Source organism: Hyperolius riggenbachi, chromosome 8, assembly GCF_040937935.1.
Source record: "Hyperolius riggenbachi isolate aHypRig1 chromosome 8, aHypRig1.pri, whole genome shotgun sequence".
Classification (NCBI taxonomy): domain Eukaryota; kingdom Metazoa; phylum Chordata; class Amphibia; order Anura; family Hyperoliidae; genus Hyperolius; species Hyperolius riggenbachi.
In genome coordinates, this window is record NC_090653.1 from 82,397,486 (window position 1) to 82,410,770 (window position 13,285).

Below are 13,285 nucleotides of genomic sequence, written 5' to 3' on the forward strand. Positions count from 1 at the left end.
ACAATATCAGCCATACAGCGCCCCCTGATGGTCTGTTTGTGAAAAGGAATAGATTTCTCATGTAAAAGGGGGTATCAGCTACTGATTGGAATGAAGTTCAATTCTTGGTCGGAGTTTCTCTTTAACACTCAGTCGGCAACCATCACCAAAGTGCCATCATTCCAGGGCTCAGCGGTGTGGAAATTGTTTTTGTGTGTCTGCCTCAGATGAGAGCGATGCCATCTGTACTCTGTGCCACCGAAAATTGAGCCGTGGAAAGACCAAGACCCGCGTAGGGACAACTGCCTTATGAAGGCACATAATGAAAAAGCACATAGTGAAAAAGCACAAACTGCAATGGGATGACCACCTGTGGAAAAGCAGCACACAAAAGACTGTACTGTGATGTTGAAAGGCAAGTGGTGTCATCTCTGGCACACAGCATTGGGTCAAGGATCCATCTGACCACAGATGCCTGGTCTGCAAAGCACGTTCAGGCCTGCCCGAAGACTAAGTCAGTCCCCACACACAGCATCTCTGCCTGCATGCCGTGTGACTGCCTGCCCCAAGACTAAGTCGGTCCATACACAGCATCTCTACCAGCAGGCCGCTTGACTGCCTTCTCCGCCACTACCAACAGGGTCCAGGACACCAGGTGGATTCCTGAATTTTTTGTGTTATAACGTTTTATTGAAAAGAATAACAGAATACAAACAAATGTATACAGTTTGATTCACAGGGATAAGCTGAGACAATAACATTGTTTCTTTTGTGTATATTTAAACATCACAATGGTTTTCAGCTATAAAAATAGTTCTTGTATACACAACCATCCTTATAAAAAGAAATTGAAATTTGTGCATCTAGGTAAGTATAGTGTGATGTCAAAAAAGTGTTAGACACTAGAATGCGCAAAAAAGGATTCCATGTTTAGTGACAGGGACCCCTTTAGCGGAGGTGATGACAAGCGCCCCCAGTTTTACGTAGTGACAGGAACCCCCCGATGTTTAGTGACAGGGACCCCCCCCCCCCAGTTTAGTTGGTGACAGGTACCCCCCCCCCCCAGTTTAGGTAGTGACAAGTGCCCCCCAGTTTCAGTGGTGATAGGTGCCTTCCCAGTTTAGGTAGTGACAGGTGCCCCCCAGTTTAGGTAGTGATAGGTGCCCCCCAATTTAGGTTGTGATAGGTGCCTCCCCAGTTTAGGTGGTAACAGGTGCCCCCCCAGTTTAGGTGATGACAGGTGTCCCCCACTTTAGGTAGCGACAGGGACCCTTACTCACCGTCAGTGCCCTGTCCCCGCTGCATCGCAGCAGCCAGCGTCAGACCTCAGAATCAGCCAACTACCAGTGAGAGCCCTGAGAGTGAGAGTACCCTGTAGACACTGTGCTGCATATGCGGAAGTGATGTCACTTCTGCATATCAGTGCAGTGTCCATGTGGTCCTAGCACCCGTACTCACTGGCCGCCGGCTGATTCTGAGGTCTGACGCAGGCTGCTGGGATGCAGTGGGGATGGCGACTGAAAGCTGGGGGGGGCGGCAGCTGGCCAGGGGGGAGCCGATGCCCTACTATGCCCTATGCTGCGGACGCCCATGCAAGTAAGTGGCTGCCAGCCTGCCCACCAACCATGTCTCATGGGTCTCCAAATGCCACATGACGCATGCAATTGCCCACTTTATACTATAGCCAGATACAGAATACCTCAGGGGTCAAAAAACAGGTTTACTATAGCAGAAGTTCTGCTATATCAGGGTTTACTATACCAGGCGTTACACCCATATATTTATAATGGTGCTTGGCTGGGACCTAGAGATTTAGTTTACTATACCCAACGTTTTTTCTATATTAGAGTTTACTGTAACGAGATTATACTGTATGTGGCTAACTTTAGGCAGATAGGACTTTATATAGAACCCTAAAAGCCTAATCCCAGAACTTTAAAAAAAAAAAAAAGTAATTGATACCAAATCCCGGGGGAAAGAAGGGTGGGGTGGAGGGGATTCCCCATGGGTAAACAGCCTAGGCTAAACATCACTGGGAAGGTGGGGTTACAGACCAATATACAGCAATATATAAAAAGAGAAAGTGTTTCTTGTGCTGAAACCAGGAGAAATACCGTACGAGTTGGTATTGGGAATAATTTACTGCATTCTACTATATGTCACTACCTCTTCAAACAATCAGATACAAAAGAGATGCTATGTGTCATGACAATGCAATGGAAAGGTAAAGCGCAAGAGGGGTGCTTTCAGTTCCTGCTACAGACAGGCATGGGCAGACGGAACCCTGGTAACAGCATGGGCCAGTAGCATAGCTGGATCATCCACAAGGTATTTCTAGGCCTAGTGCCTGGAGAGAGTCTAGGGGCCTGGTGGATGCTAGCCCCCACCAAATCTTACTAAAAAAAAAAACCCTGGAGACCGTCAGCAGTATGGGCAAAAACACCTATCTTGCCTAGCGCCCCATTTCATCTTAATCCTTTTCTGGCCAGTAGAGATGCCTACTGAAGTCATATCTGCTACTGGGCCGGCCCAGAGATATATTATTTACTGTAAACCAGCTCTGCTCCTGTGTATTGCCTTGTGAGGCTAATTAGCATGCTTTGTATAAATCTGTTTAGTGTCTTGGATTGGTAATTTCCACCCATTTTACCATCAAAAGAGCAAATGTAACTTTGTACACTACAATGGTTTATTTTCCTAACTTTTGTTATAAACATGTTGCACATTCCATGGAAGGATCTGCACCGTTGTTTACAAGTGTTCCTGACCCCCGAGATTGTATAAATGTTGTTTATGGCGTGTTAAAAAAAAGGAACATCACAGAATGTCCCTAAATGATAAAGGATAGGGACACTCAGAACTGATGTAGAGTATTATTTACCAGGCCTATCAGTCTTTTCCCCAGGCTGGGAATTGGACATAGTCAAAGCTTTGAGGGGGTGCTTGCATCTTCCAGAAACCACCCACATCATCCTGCTGAGAGAGCCATGCCAAGCACATCTGTCCTTACCAAGAGCCCAGAGATCAGGTCCATCTGTGATAGATAAATGTCATTACAAAACACAGTGCAACTTTATTGGGTTCACCGGAGGTCTCCAGATCTCACCACTGAGGGACGAGCTCCTAATGAATCTTACAAAGGGTGACTTTATGCTATAGTTTGGCAAGGGGACAAACCAGTACTTATCACATTTCAGTAAAAAAAAAAAAAAGAGTTGCTAAGCCAAATGTTATTTGTAAAATCTGGCTAGAAGAAGTAGCTGTCATTTGGAGCTATTAATGACATTAGAGTGGGAAGACCTTGCCAAGCTGGCTGAGCATTTCTCATGCGTGTGCAGAGAGGAGGGGGCTTCAGTTGGGACAAGACAGTAGATGCTATTCATTGTGCTTCTCTCTGAGGGATGGGGTACAATAGCAATTAGGAAAAGTTTTCTAAGATTCCCAGTATATCCTCCCTTCCAAGAATGTTCAGACTACGGCTGTCTGCTGCACAGTCAGACCTGAGGTTGTAGCCAGATTCAGCTGAAAGGATCCAAAGCCAGCAATGCTCATCTTCTGTGAGGTCCTATCCATGCATTGGTTATCATTTGCATCACACATTCAAACACAGCCGTAGGCACAGAAAAACTACTAGTACTTAGAGAGGAGCTTTAACCCAACATTGAACTTCATCCCAATTAGTAGTTGATACCCCTTTAGTCACAGGAAATCTTTACCTTTTCTTGAATGGATCACAGGGAGGGGGGGGGGGGGGGGGGGAGGGGTCTGTGTGGCTGATATTGTAATGAAACCCCTCTCACATTGTGATGTCAGGGCCATGGTCACTACAGTTTGCTGTCTGTGAACCTCGTTGCATTGTGGGAAATAACGACTGTTTCCAACTACCAAGCAACCAGTATTTCCCTCTGTGCATAGAACTCTCAGTAACAAACAGACCACCTGGCAGGACTAAAGAAGTCACCACCAGTGATGAATTTCAGAACGTAAATCAGGGAGAGGAAAGATTTCACAATGGGCAAAGACTGACTTAAAGTAAAACATTTTTTTACATACCTGGGGCTTCCTCCAGCCCCCTCCAAGCTTATCGCTCACACGCCGTCCTCCTCCACCTCCTCGTTCATCTGCAATTGGCCCCGGAAAGTCCTCCAGGCTGGGCGCATGAGCGGCCAGGCCGAGTGCGCTCCCCTCCCTCGCTCCCGCCACCGGGAACGTTCTGCGCCTGCACAGTATGCAGAACGCTCTCGGTGATGGGAGTGAGAAAGGGGAGCACTCTCGGCTGGACTGCACTTACACCGACTGGCCCCAACTGTACAACTTACCTGGGCCAGTTGCGGACAAAATCAGTTGATGTTTTCGAGGGAGAAGTCATTATGTACAGTCCTGGGCAAAAGTTTTGAGACTGTCAAAAATATTAGTTTTCAAAAAGTTTGCTGCTAAACTGCTTTTAGATCTTTGTTTCAGTTGTTTATGTTATGTACTGAAATATAATTATAAGCACTTCATACAAAGGCTTTTATTGACAATTACATGAGATTTATGCAAAGAGTCAGTATTTGCAGTGTTTGGCCCTTCTTTTTCATGACCTCTGCAATTCAACTTGGCATGCTCTCAAAGATCTAAAAGCAGTTTAGCAGCAAACTTTGTGAAAAATAATATTTTTGACAGTCTCAAAACTTTTGGCCAGGACTGTAGGCTTTCAGTAGGAAAAGTAATACCTTTGTGGGCCTTTGCACCAGAGAGCTGATTTCATGTGAGGCTGTGCCATAAACTCTGCATAACCGCAAGTTATCTTCTCAGTATACTATCCTAGGGTATGTGTGCTGTTTTACACATCTTCTGGCAAGTAAAATAGTCCCTCTGTATGTTTCAACTGTTGAGCAGTCCTTTATAAAAGAAAATATTGTGTCTGGTAAGCTTCTCTGACATGTGCTTGACTTGTGTCAAATCAGTTCCTATCTCCACAGGTGGGGCAGTGGCTGGCATCTTCCCAGAATCCCCCTGTCCTAAGGGATTTGAGAGATTCAATGGAACCTGTGTGGGTAAGTCATGTTCATGCAACGCATAGACCCAATTCTAATCAGAGACACTAGAAGACTAAAATCCTTCTGTTCAAAACAGATATTGATGAGTGTAAAGATCCATCATTGTGTCAAAATGGAGACTGCACCAACACAAGAGGGAGCTTTTCATGTTTGTGCAAAGAAGGCTATCTCTTGGACTCCTCAAGGAGCAGCTGTATTTGTGAGTGGGCATTTTAAACATATATATTTTTAAATTGTAATATCAGCCATTTTGTATTTAGACAACATAGGAAGGGATAAGATACTTGTAAGATTGGTACTACTAGCTGTGTCCTGATCAGAACATTTCACCTCACTTGCTGTCCCTGCGACAATAGGTACCGAGCAAGAGCTGGATCTCAGAATTTTGCAGGTGTTACTTAAACTAGAATTTGAAGTTTAAGTGGGAGAACCTAATCTGGTGGCATCTCTTAGAGATGTGACTTCTACTGGGCCTATCTGCTGGATATAATGGCTTTTTAAAGAAGATGTATGCATTACAAAAAAAGAAGTGCTCTGCACACTTCTTACTGGCTTCATACCCAATTTCTCCATACACAAAAGTGCAGCTACTGGAGGAGAAGACCTTGCAGCCACACGGGGCTTAGATCCATGGAGGCCCCAAATTCTTTCCCTCTTTACCTCAGATACAAGCCCCCTCCAGAGCAGGTGTTGTTACGGCCACACATCTAATGGGTATGGGGAACAATGGCTGCTGCACTTGTGGACCATTTCCAGATGGTCCCCTTGAAAATGGGTTTACCACCGGGGACAAGGTGAGAATTTATGGGGGGCCAACAGAGTTTTTTTCTGGAAGGGATCCCGATTTGTAGTTACATCCCAGTCTGTACAGGTAAAACCACTGCCAAAATCTGAGAGAAGTTTAGGGCAAGCTTTTACCATTCCTCAAAGTAATAGTACACATAAGATTACCCACAAATCCATTATAAAAGATCACAGTAGTTGTTTCACCACCCACCATGATGCAATCATGTGTTATAGCATTAAAGGAACCAATACATTGCCTTAACCTAGAAGGGCAACCCACTTGTACCTGACATTATGGTCCACGTTTGCCACAGCAAAACTTCTAGAGATTCAGCCTGCCTCCCATCTCATCAATATCTTGTTCCTATCACTTCCTCTTAAATCAGTTCCCTCTGTTTGAGTACCACAATATGTAAGGCAGTTTGCATTATTCCCATGGGATGTAACCACATGCTGTATTAATCAATGAGCTATGTTTTCTATAAAATGTATACATGTCTCCTGCAGGAACAGGAAATACAGTATGTCACAAATATGCTCCTGCAGGCGATAAAATCTCTAATTTGTTCCTGCATGGGGCTCATCTGCACATGCTGGTCTATTTCCATAAACCTGCAGGAACTGCAGAGACCCCACTTTGGTGGTGGCAATTTATGGAGAACAGGGTGTGTTTTTCAACCACCTTGTTTGCCGCTTTTCTCATACACCATCACTTTAGAATGCAGTGGTATGGGGCCACAAGTCATCTGCCTTATACCACCGTTTTTAAAATAACGTTTGCAGCAAGAGCTAATGTCCTCGAGGGACAAACAAGCTATTCACCTGAACGAAGACTGTGATTCTCACATTAAGAAAATTACTGTATGGGAATGCAATCATTTTGAAAGTCCTTATGCCAGGCATCAGAATCTTTTCCCACTATTATACAAGTGACATAATAATGCGAAGAACAATAAAGGGAAGAAGATTTTTCTGTTTTCCACATTTTTTATATACAGATTTAAACAGGTAACCAGCAGCTGTTCACTGCTTTCTGCAAGTTCATCCAAGATTCTGTATGAGACAACTCTGCATATGGGATGGAGACTCTTAAAACACAGAGGTGTCTCCTTAAAGGACAACTGAAGTGAGAGGAATATGAAGGCTGCCATATGTATTTACTTTTAATCAGTACCTATTGCCTTGCTTTGTGCGATCTTTCATACATCAGTAGTGTCTAAATTACACACCTGAAACAGGTACTAGGTATAGGTAGTCAAACTTAAAGGACAACTGTAGTGAGAAGAATATGGAGGCTACCATATTTATTTCCTTTTAAACAATACTAGTTGCCTGGCTATCCTGCTGATTCTCTGTCTCTAACAGTTTTAGCCACAGACCCTGAACAAGCATGCAGCACATCAGGTGTTTCTGACATTATTGTCAGATCTGACAAGGTTAGCTGCATGCTTGTTTCTGGTGTGATTCAAACACTACTGCAGCCAAATAGATCAGCAGGGCTGCCAGGCAACTGGTTTTGTTAAAAGGGAAAAAAATATGGCAGCCTCCCTATACCTCACCAAAGTTGTCCTTAAAGAGAACCCGAGGTGGGTTTGAAGAATATTATCTGCATACAGAGGCTGGATCTGCCTATACAGTCCAGCCTCTGTTGCTATCCCAAACCCCCCTAAAGTCCCCCTGCACTCTGCAATCCCTCATAAATCACAGCCACGCTGCTGACAAACAGCTTGTCAGAGCTGGCTGTGTTTATCTCTATAGTGTCAGTCTGCTGCTCTCCCCGCCTCCTGCAGAACTCCAGTCCCCGCCTGCATCCCTTCCCTCCCTGCTGATTGGAGGGAAGGGACAGGGGCAGGGACTGGAGCTATGCAGGAGGCGGGGGAGCAGCTGAGACTGACACTACAGATGTAAACACAGCCTCACAGCACTGCTGTGATTTATGAGGGATTGCAGAGTGCAGGGGGACCTTAGTGGGGTTTGGGATAGCAACAGAGGCTGGGCTGTATAGGCAGATCCAGCCTCTGTATGCAGATAACATTCTTTAAACACACCTCGGGTTCTCTTTAAAGTCAAAGATCAGATCCGCATGCTTGTTCAGTGTCTATTTATTTATTTATAAAGTGCCAACATATTATGCAGCGCTGGACATTAAAGTTACAGACAGCAATAAGACAATACAGGAATACAAGAAAAACCAGATCACGTAGCACAGTGTGAGTACAAGGTAATGCTTAGTCAGTCACTGGATGGAAGCATAGAGATTAGGCAAGATGAGTCCAGTCCACTCAAATGCATGGCATGGGTGCACAGTAATGGAGGTGTATGATCAGGTAGGACACACAAGGAGGAAGACCCTGTCGAAGGCTTACAATCTAGAGTCTCTGACTGAAAGTATTAGAGGCAGAGGATAAGCAGGGCAGATTTGCATGGTTTAAAAGGAAATAACTATGGCAGCTTCCATATTTCTCTCAGTTCTGGTGTCCTTTAATTATTGATTGATTTGCCAATCTCAAAGTCCACCTCTTGAAAAAACAAAGTAGAATGTAAGGACAATGTTTCGCTCATCATGCACTATTAGCATCCAATGCAGTGGACTAACAGAAACCTCAAGTGAAAACAAATCATTTACATGGCTCCTCCCACCATCTGATGCATTATGCGTGTTACATGATGTGGCCAATGGGAAGTCATAACATATAATTGCTTTTTGCTTTAACAAGACAATTGTGAAATATAAAGATGAAATTGTTGCCCAGTTCAGACAAAATGGCTTCTTACGTTATGTCTCTCACCAGGACTGCATCTAAATTTACAGCAATCTATGCATGTGATTAGTTTTTTAATTATTCATAATGAATCTCAACTCCAAATCCATATTAATATTCACCAAAAACGGCTGTCTTCTGTTATGTATAGCTGTAATACCCATATCCTCTTTTACGTCTTGTCTATGCCGGTGTTCTGATATTTATTCGCACTGCTAGAGTCTAACAAGTCTGATATGTTCTCAGCTCATCATGTGATCTCAGAAGCCAAAGGTCCGTGTTTCCGGATTCTGCGGGATGGTGGCTGCTCTCTGCCTATCCTGAGAAACATCACCAAACAGATTTGTTGCTGCAGCCGTGTTGGCAAAGCCTGGGGCAAGTCATGTGAAAGTTGTCCTCCCTTTGGTACAGGTGAGAAACCATGAATGCTTCAGTGAAGGTTCTCATTTTTCCAGGTCATGATAATTTCAAAGAAAACAATAAGATATAAATTTCCCTCTAAAGCTCAACACACACCATACAATCTTGGTTGTACAGATCTACCAAATCTATGTAGTATAAGGGCCAACACATTGAAAATACCTTGAATGATTGATTGGATAAGCTCTTATACTACATGAAAGTGGTAAGATTGAACAACCAAGATTGTATGGTGTGCGTTGAGCCTAAAGGCCCCATACACACATCAGACTATAGTCTTTGGAAACTGAAAGATCACAGACCAATTTTACCCCCTTCCATGTAGTATGAGAGCCATACTCTACACAGTCTTTTCTATGGAGCTGAACTCCCCATCAGAAAAAAATCTTTGCAAGATGCTGCACACACAGACGCTGTACAGACACAAAAGATCAGTATCTGCAAAAGATCTGTTCCTGCCAAAAATTCATTCCTGAAAATTGCAATGATAGTCTATGAGATCTGCAGATCCTCATACACACCTTGTTTAACTGACATTCATCTGCAGATCAGATCCACCAGGATGGATTTTCAGATCTGCAGATGATTGTCTGATCTGCAGATGAATGTCAGTGAAATCATGTGTGTATGATGATCTGCAGATCTCATAGACTTCTTTGCAATTTGCAGGAATGGATTTTTTGGCAGGAACAGATCTTTTGCAGATACTGATCTTTTGTGTCTGTACAGCATCTGTGTGTGCAGCATCTTGCATAGATTTTTTTCTGATGGGGAGTTCAGCTCCATAGAAAAGACTGTGTAGAGTATGGCTCTCATACTACATGAAGGGAGGTAAGATTGGTCTGTGATCTTTCAGTTTCCAAAGACTATAGTCTGATGTGTGTATGAGCCTTAAGAGTGGTGAAGCAACTTCTCCAAGGCATTAAGATGTCCCGCTGGAACTACCTTACTGTTAACATGCTGGACAGAGGACCAGGGATTGATCACAGTTCTCAGCAAATACTAAGAAAGAGATCAGAAATAATGCTTATTGCAATCACCCTATTTACAACGGGCATGGAAGGAAACCATAATTCAATGACGAAACTATACACACAAAATCCCCAATAAAACTATCTAACTAAATAGGCCCACAGGAAATATATACAAATTTGTACATATACAATCAAGTACAGTACAAAGGAAGCAGACAAAAAGCAAAGTCAGGACAAAATACAAGGTTTGGCAGCAGGTACAGATCAAGAAACAGATAGAGGGCCCATTCACACTATAAATTGCAAAACGGTAGCGTGGTTGATTTTACCGCGATTAGCACACTGAAATCACTGCTCACACTTCTGCGATTCAGACTGATCGTGATCAGTACTTTATTACAAACACAGAACATTTATATCGCACTTTTCTCCTGGCGGACTCAAAGCGCCAGAGCTGCAGCCACTAGGACGCACTCTATAGGCAGTAGCAGTGTTAGGGAGTCTTGCCCAAGGTCTCCTACTGAATAGGTGCTGGCTTACTGAACAGGCAGAGCCAAGATTCGAACCCAGGTCTCCTGTGTCAGAGGCAGAGCCCTTAACCATTACACTATCCAGCCACTGTACTGCATCCGCTCCAGAATCATGGCAAAATGCTGCATGTCAGCCGATTGGCTAAATGCAATCGCCCGCGATCTGCGCCAATCGCGGCAGAGAGATCACTGCCATATACTTTCTATTGCGCTAGTGCTTTAAAAAGCGCTAGTGCTTCGGCGATTAGCGGGAATAACCCGCTAATTGCTCAAGTGCGAACGGGCCCTGAGGGTTGTCCAGTAACTCAGGTTACAGAGCACAAAGTTCTGGCACTGATAAGTTCTTGCAGGGCTCTTAAAGCAGAACTAAACTCTTGCACAGCAGACAGGGAAAACACATATAGTTGATGAGAAATTCACTGTGTGTGTGTTTAGAGAGATTAACCTGTGTAATTAGCTGATATCAGCAAGTAATCTGCAAGTGTAAATCAGGGCTGTCAGAGATGCAGTGGTGTGCTATTGTTCTGTGCTTATATGTAAATACAGAAGTTTAACCCTTTCTGTGGTCCCAAAAATTCCAGGAAGTAAACACTGCAGGTTTATTATAGGAATTCTATAAGTTGTTCCAAATATTTTTTTTTAATTAAAGGTTTTTATGCTGTTGCTTATCCTTTAGAGCAGAGAAAAAGTTCTGAGTTTAGGTCCACTTTAAATAGAGAGGCCGCACCTGCTGCATGATAAGGCCACATAGAGAGACAGAGCCACCTGCTGGTGAACAGCAGAAATCCAGGGAAGCTAGAATCAGGATAGAGCCACTATCTGGTAGACAATGGAATTCATAGGCAGTTTAAGTCCATACTGCCACTTTCTCTCTGCTAGTGGTTCTTAACACTAACCTCTTTAGGAGGGATAAGCAATGAATGTATTTTCTCCCTAATCTAAATGCAATGAATAATGGTGTCTGGTGTTGTCCTTTGGTTGAGTATGTGTTGAACCTTTTAGATGGATTTAGGGAGACATGTCCTGCTGGGCCCGGATACCACTACTCTGCATCAGATCTGAGGATTAACCACCGCTTTGTGGGATCGGATCAGACCAGGGTACCCGTTCAGCGCCAACCTGGATCAAGGATTCCAGCTGTAACCACTGCTGCTCCAGCCCTGAGACCTGTCACAAGTAAGACTATAGGCCTCGTTATACACTGTTCTACCACCGGCGAAGACATACATCTTCTCTCATGCTCTTCTGCATAGTGAACTGCTGAAAATCACGCAATGCATTAACTTCTGTTTACACAAAATTATCACTTAACACAGCTTTCTCCAGCCAAATGCTTTGAAATATAACAGCAGACTCAGTACCCTGATGCCCAGGCTTAATGTGCAATTGGTAGACTTTCATTGCCTAAAACTATATTTAGCAATTTTGTGTGTAGCAATGTACTGTACTGTGCAATGTGCTCAGGTGCTGCCAGTCAGCTCATTCCTCTACAGTCACCAACTGAGCTAGAAAATCCTAGTTGTACACTTGATGTTGTCTAGATACTGTATGATCAAGTCTACTAGGAGAATTTATCCTGCAATGAGAATTCATGGAGAGGCACATACTGTATTTATCATGTGGCCAGTTTGTACACCTCTGACTGGCTGGTCACAATGATCATGTGATCACTCGTTTCTTGTTCGGGCCAAGCTTAAACTGCCAATCAGTGAAGTAAAAATTAATCACATGATAAATAGATTGTGTGCTTCTCCATAATTTCTCCAGGTAGGAGAAATTCTCTTCTGTTGCCTGCAGGAATCAATCATATATTTTGTTTTAAAAATGCACTACACTAAACTAGACATGCATGCTTGTTTAGGGTCTATGGCTAAAAGTATAAGAGACACAGTAACAGGAGGACAGGCAGGCAACTGGTATTGTTTAAAAGGAAATAAATATAGCAGCCTCCATATCCCTCTCACCTCGGGGTCCTTTAAGTTGATTTTGAAACAACTGCAAACTAATCTGAAAGTGATATTTTAAAGAGAACTCAAGGTGGGTTTCTGACATCAATATTAGGACACAGAGGCCCATTCTGCATACAATGCCCAGCCTCTGTGTCCTTACAGTGTGCCCCAAGTCTACCTCCGTGCTCTGCTGTCCCCCATGATAAAAACCGCCAGGCTAGCGACACGTAGTTTGTCGCTAGTCGGCTGTGTACCTTTTGGCTGTCACTCACCGCCGCTCTCCCGCCTCCTCGCCTGTGTCCCTTCCCTCCCTGTCTCTGTAAGTTGATTGGAGGAAGCTTACGGAGTCGGGTAGGGAAGGGACACAGGCGGGTAGCCGTACTATAGAGGAGGCGGGGGAGCGGCGGTGAGTGAGTGACAGCCAAAAGGTAAACAGTGGACTATTGACAATCTGCGTGTCGCTAGCCTGTCAGTTTTTATAATGGGGGACAGCGGAGCACAGGAAGACTGGGGGCACACTGTAGGGACACAGAGGCTGGGCATTGTTTGCCGAATGGGCCTCTGTGTCCTAATATTGATGTCAGAAACCCACCTCAGGTTCTCTGTAAATGCTTTAAAAAGATGGACTAGATTCAAAGCTATCAATATTTTCCATTCCATAGAATAACTGCATTTGTCAGAAAATACAATCAATTGATCAATCCAAGAGACAGGTCGCTGCAACCACTGCACCTACTGTGATCTGGAGCAGAACACCAAAGAGCCAGGAAAATGTAGTAGATAAGAATTCCGCTGCACCGACCTCAGGACAAAAGTCCTATCTTTATTGAGGCAATTGTGGAC

At 43.9% G+C, this 13,285-nt stretch overlaps 2 protein-coding genes across 29 annotated transcripts in view; one reads left to right on the plus strand and one right to left on the minus strand.

The window, feature by feature from the left end:
* Positions 1–13,285, minus strand: part of HIPK4 (homeodomain interacting protein kinase 4) — a 546,520-nt gene that overhangs the window by 355,261 nt on the left and 177,974 nt on the right. Inside the window, exon 5 of one of the 23 annotated variants that reach the window (XR_011023525.1) lies at positions 8,886–8,969. The exons of the other annotated variants lie outside the window; for them this stretch is intronic. The gene's annotated coding sequence lies outside the window, so the exon portion shown is untranslated. Of the gene's footprint in view, positions 1–8,885; positions 8,970–13,285 lie in introns of those variants that run through there. 23 annotated transcript variants of the gene reach the window in all.
* Positions 1–13,285, plus strand: part of LTBP4 (latent transforming growth factor beta binding protein 4) — a 312,121-nt gene that overhangs the window by 208,627 nt on the left and 90,209 nt on the right. For 4 of the 6 annotated variants that reach the window (XM_068250800.1, XM_068250803.1, XM_068250804.1 and 1 more), the window contains 4 exons: positions 4,929–5,018; positions 5,098–5,220; positions 8,816–8,980; positions 11,496–11,669. In XM_068250800.1, coding sequence (XP_068106901.1) covers positions 4,929–5,018; positions 5,098–5,220; positions 8,816–8,980; positions 11,496–11,669 — 552 coding nt within the window. The remainder of the gene's footprint in view (positions 1–4,928; positions 5,019–5,097; positions 5,221–8,815; positions 8,981–11,495; positions 11,670–13,285) is intronic. The other 2 variants (XM_068250802.1, XM_068250806.1) reach the window with 1 other exon arrangement.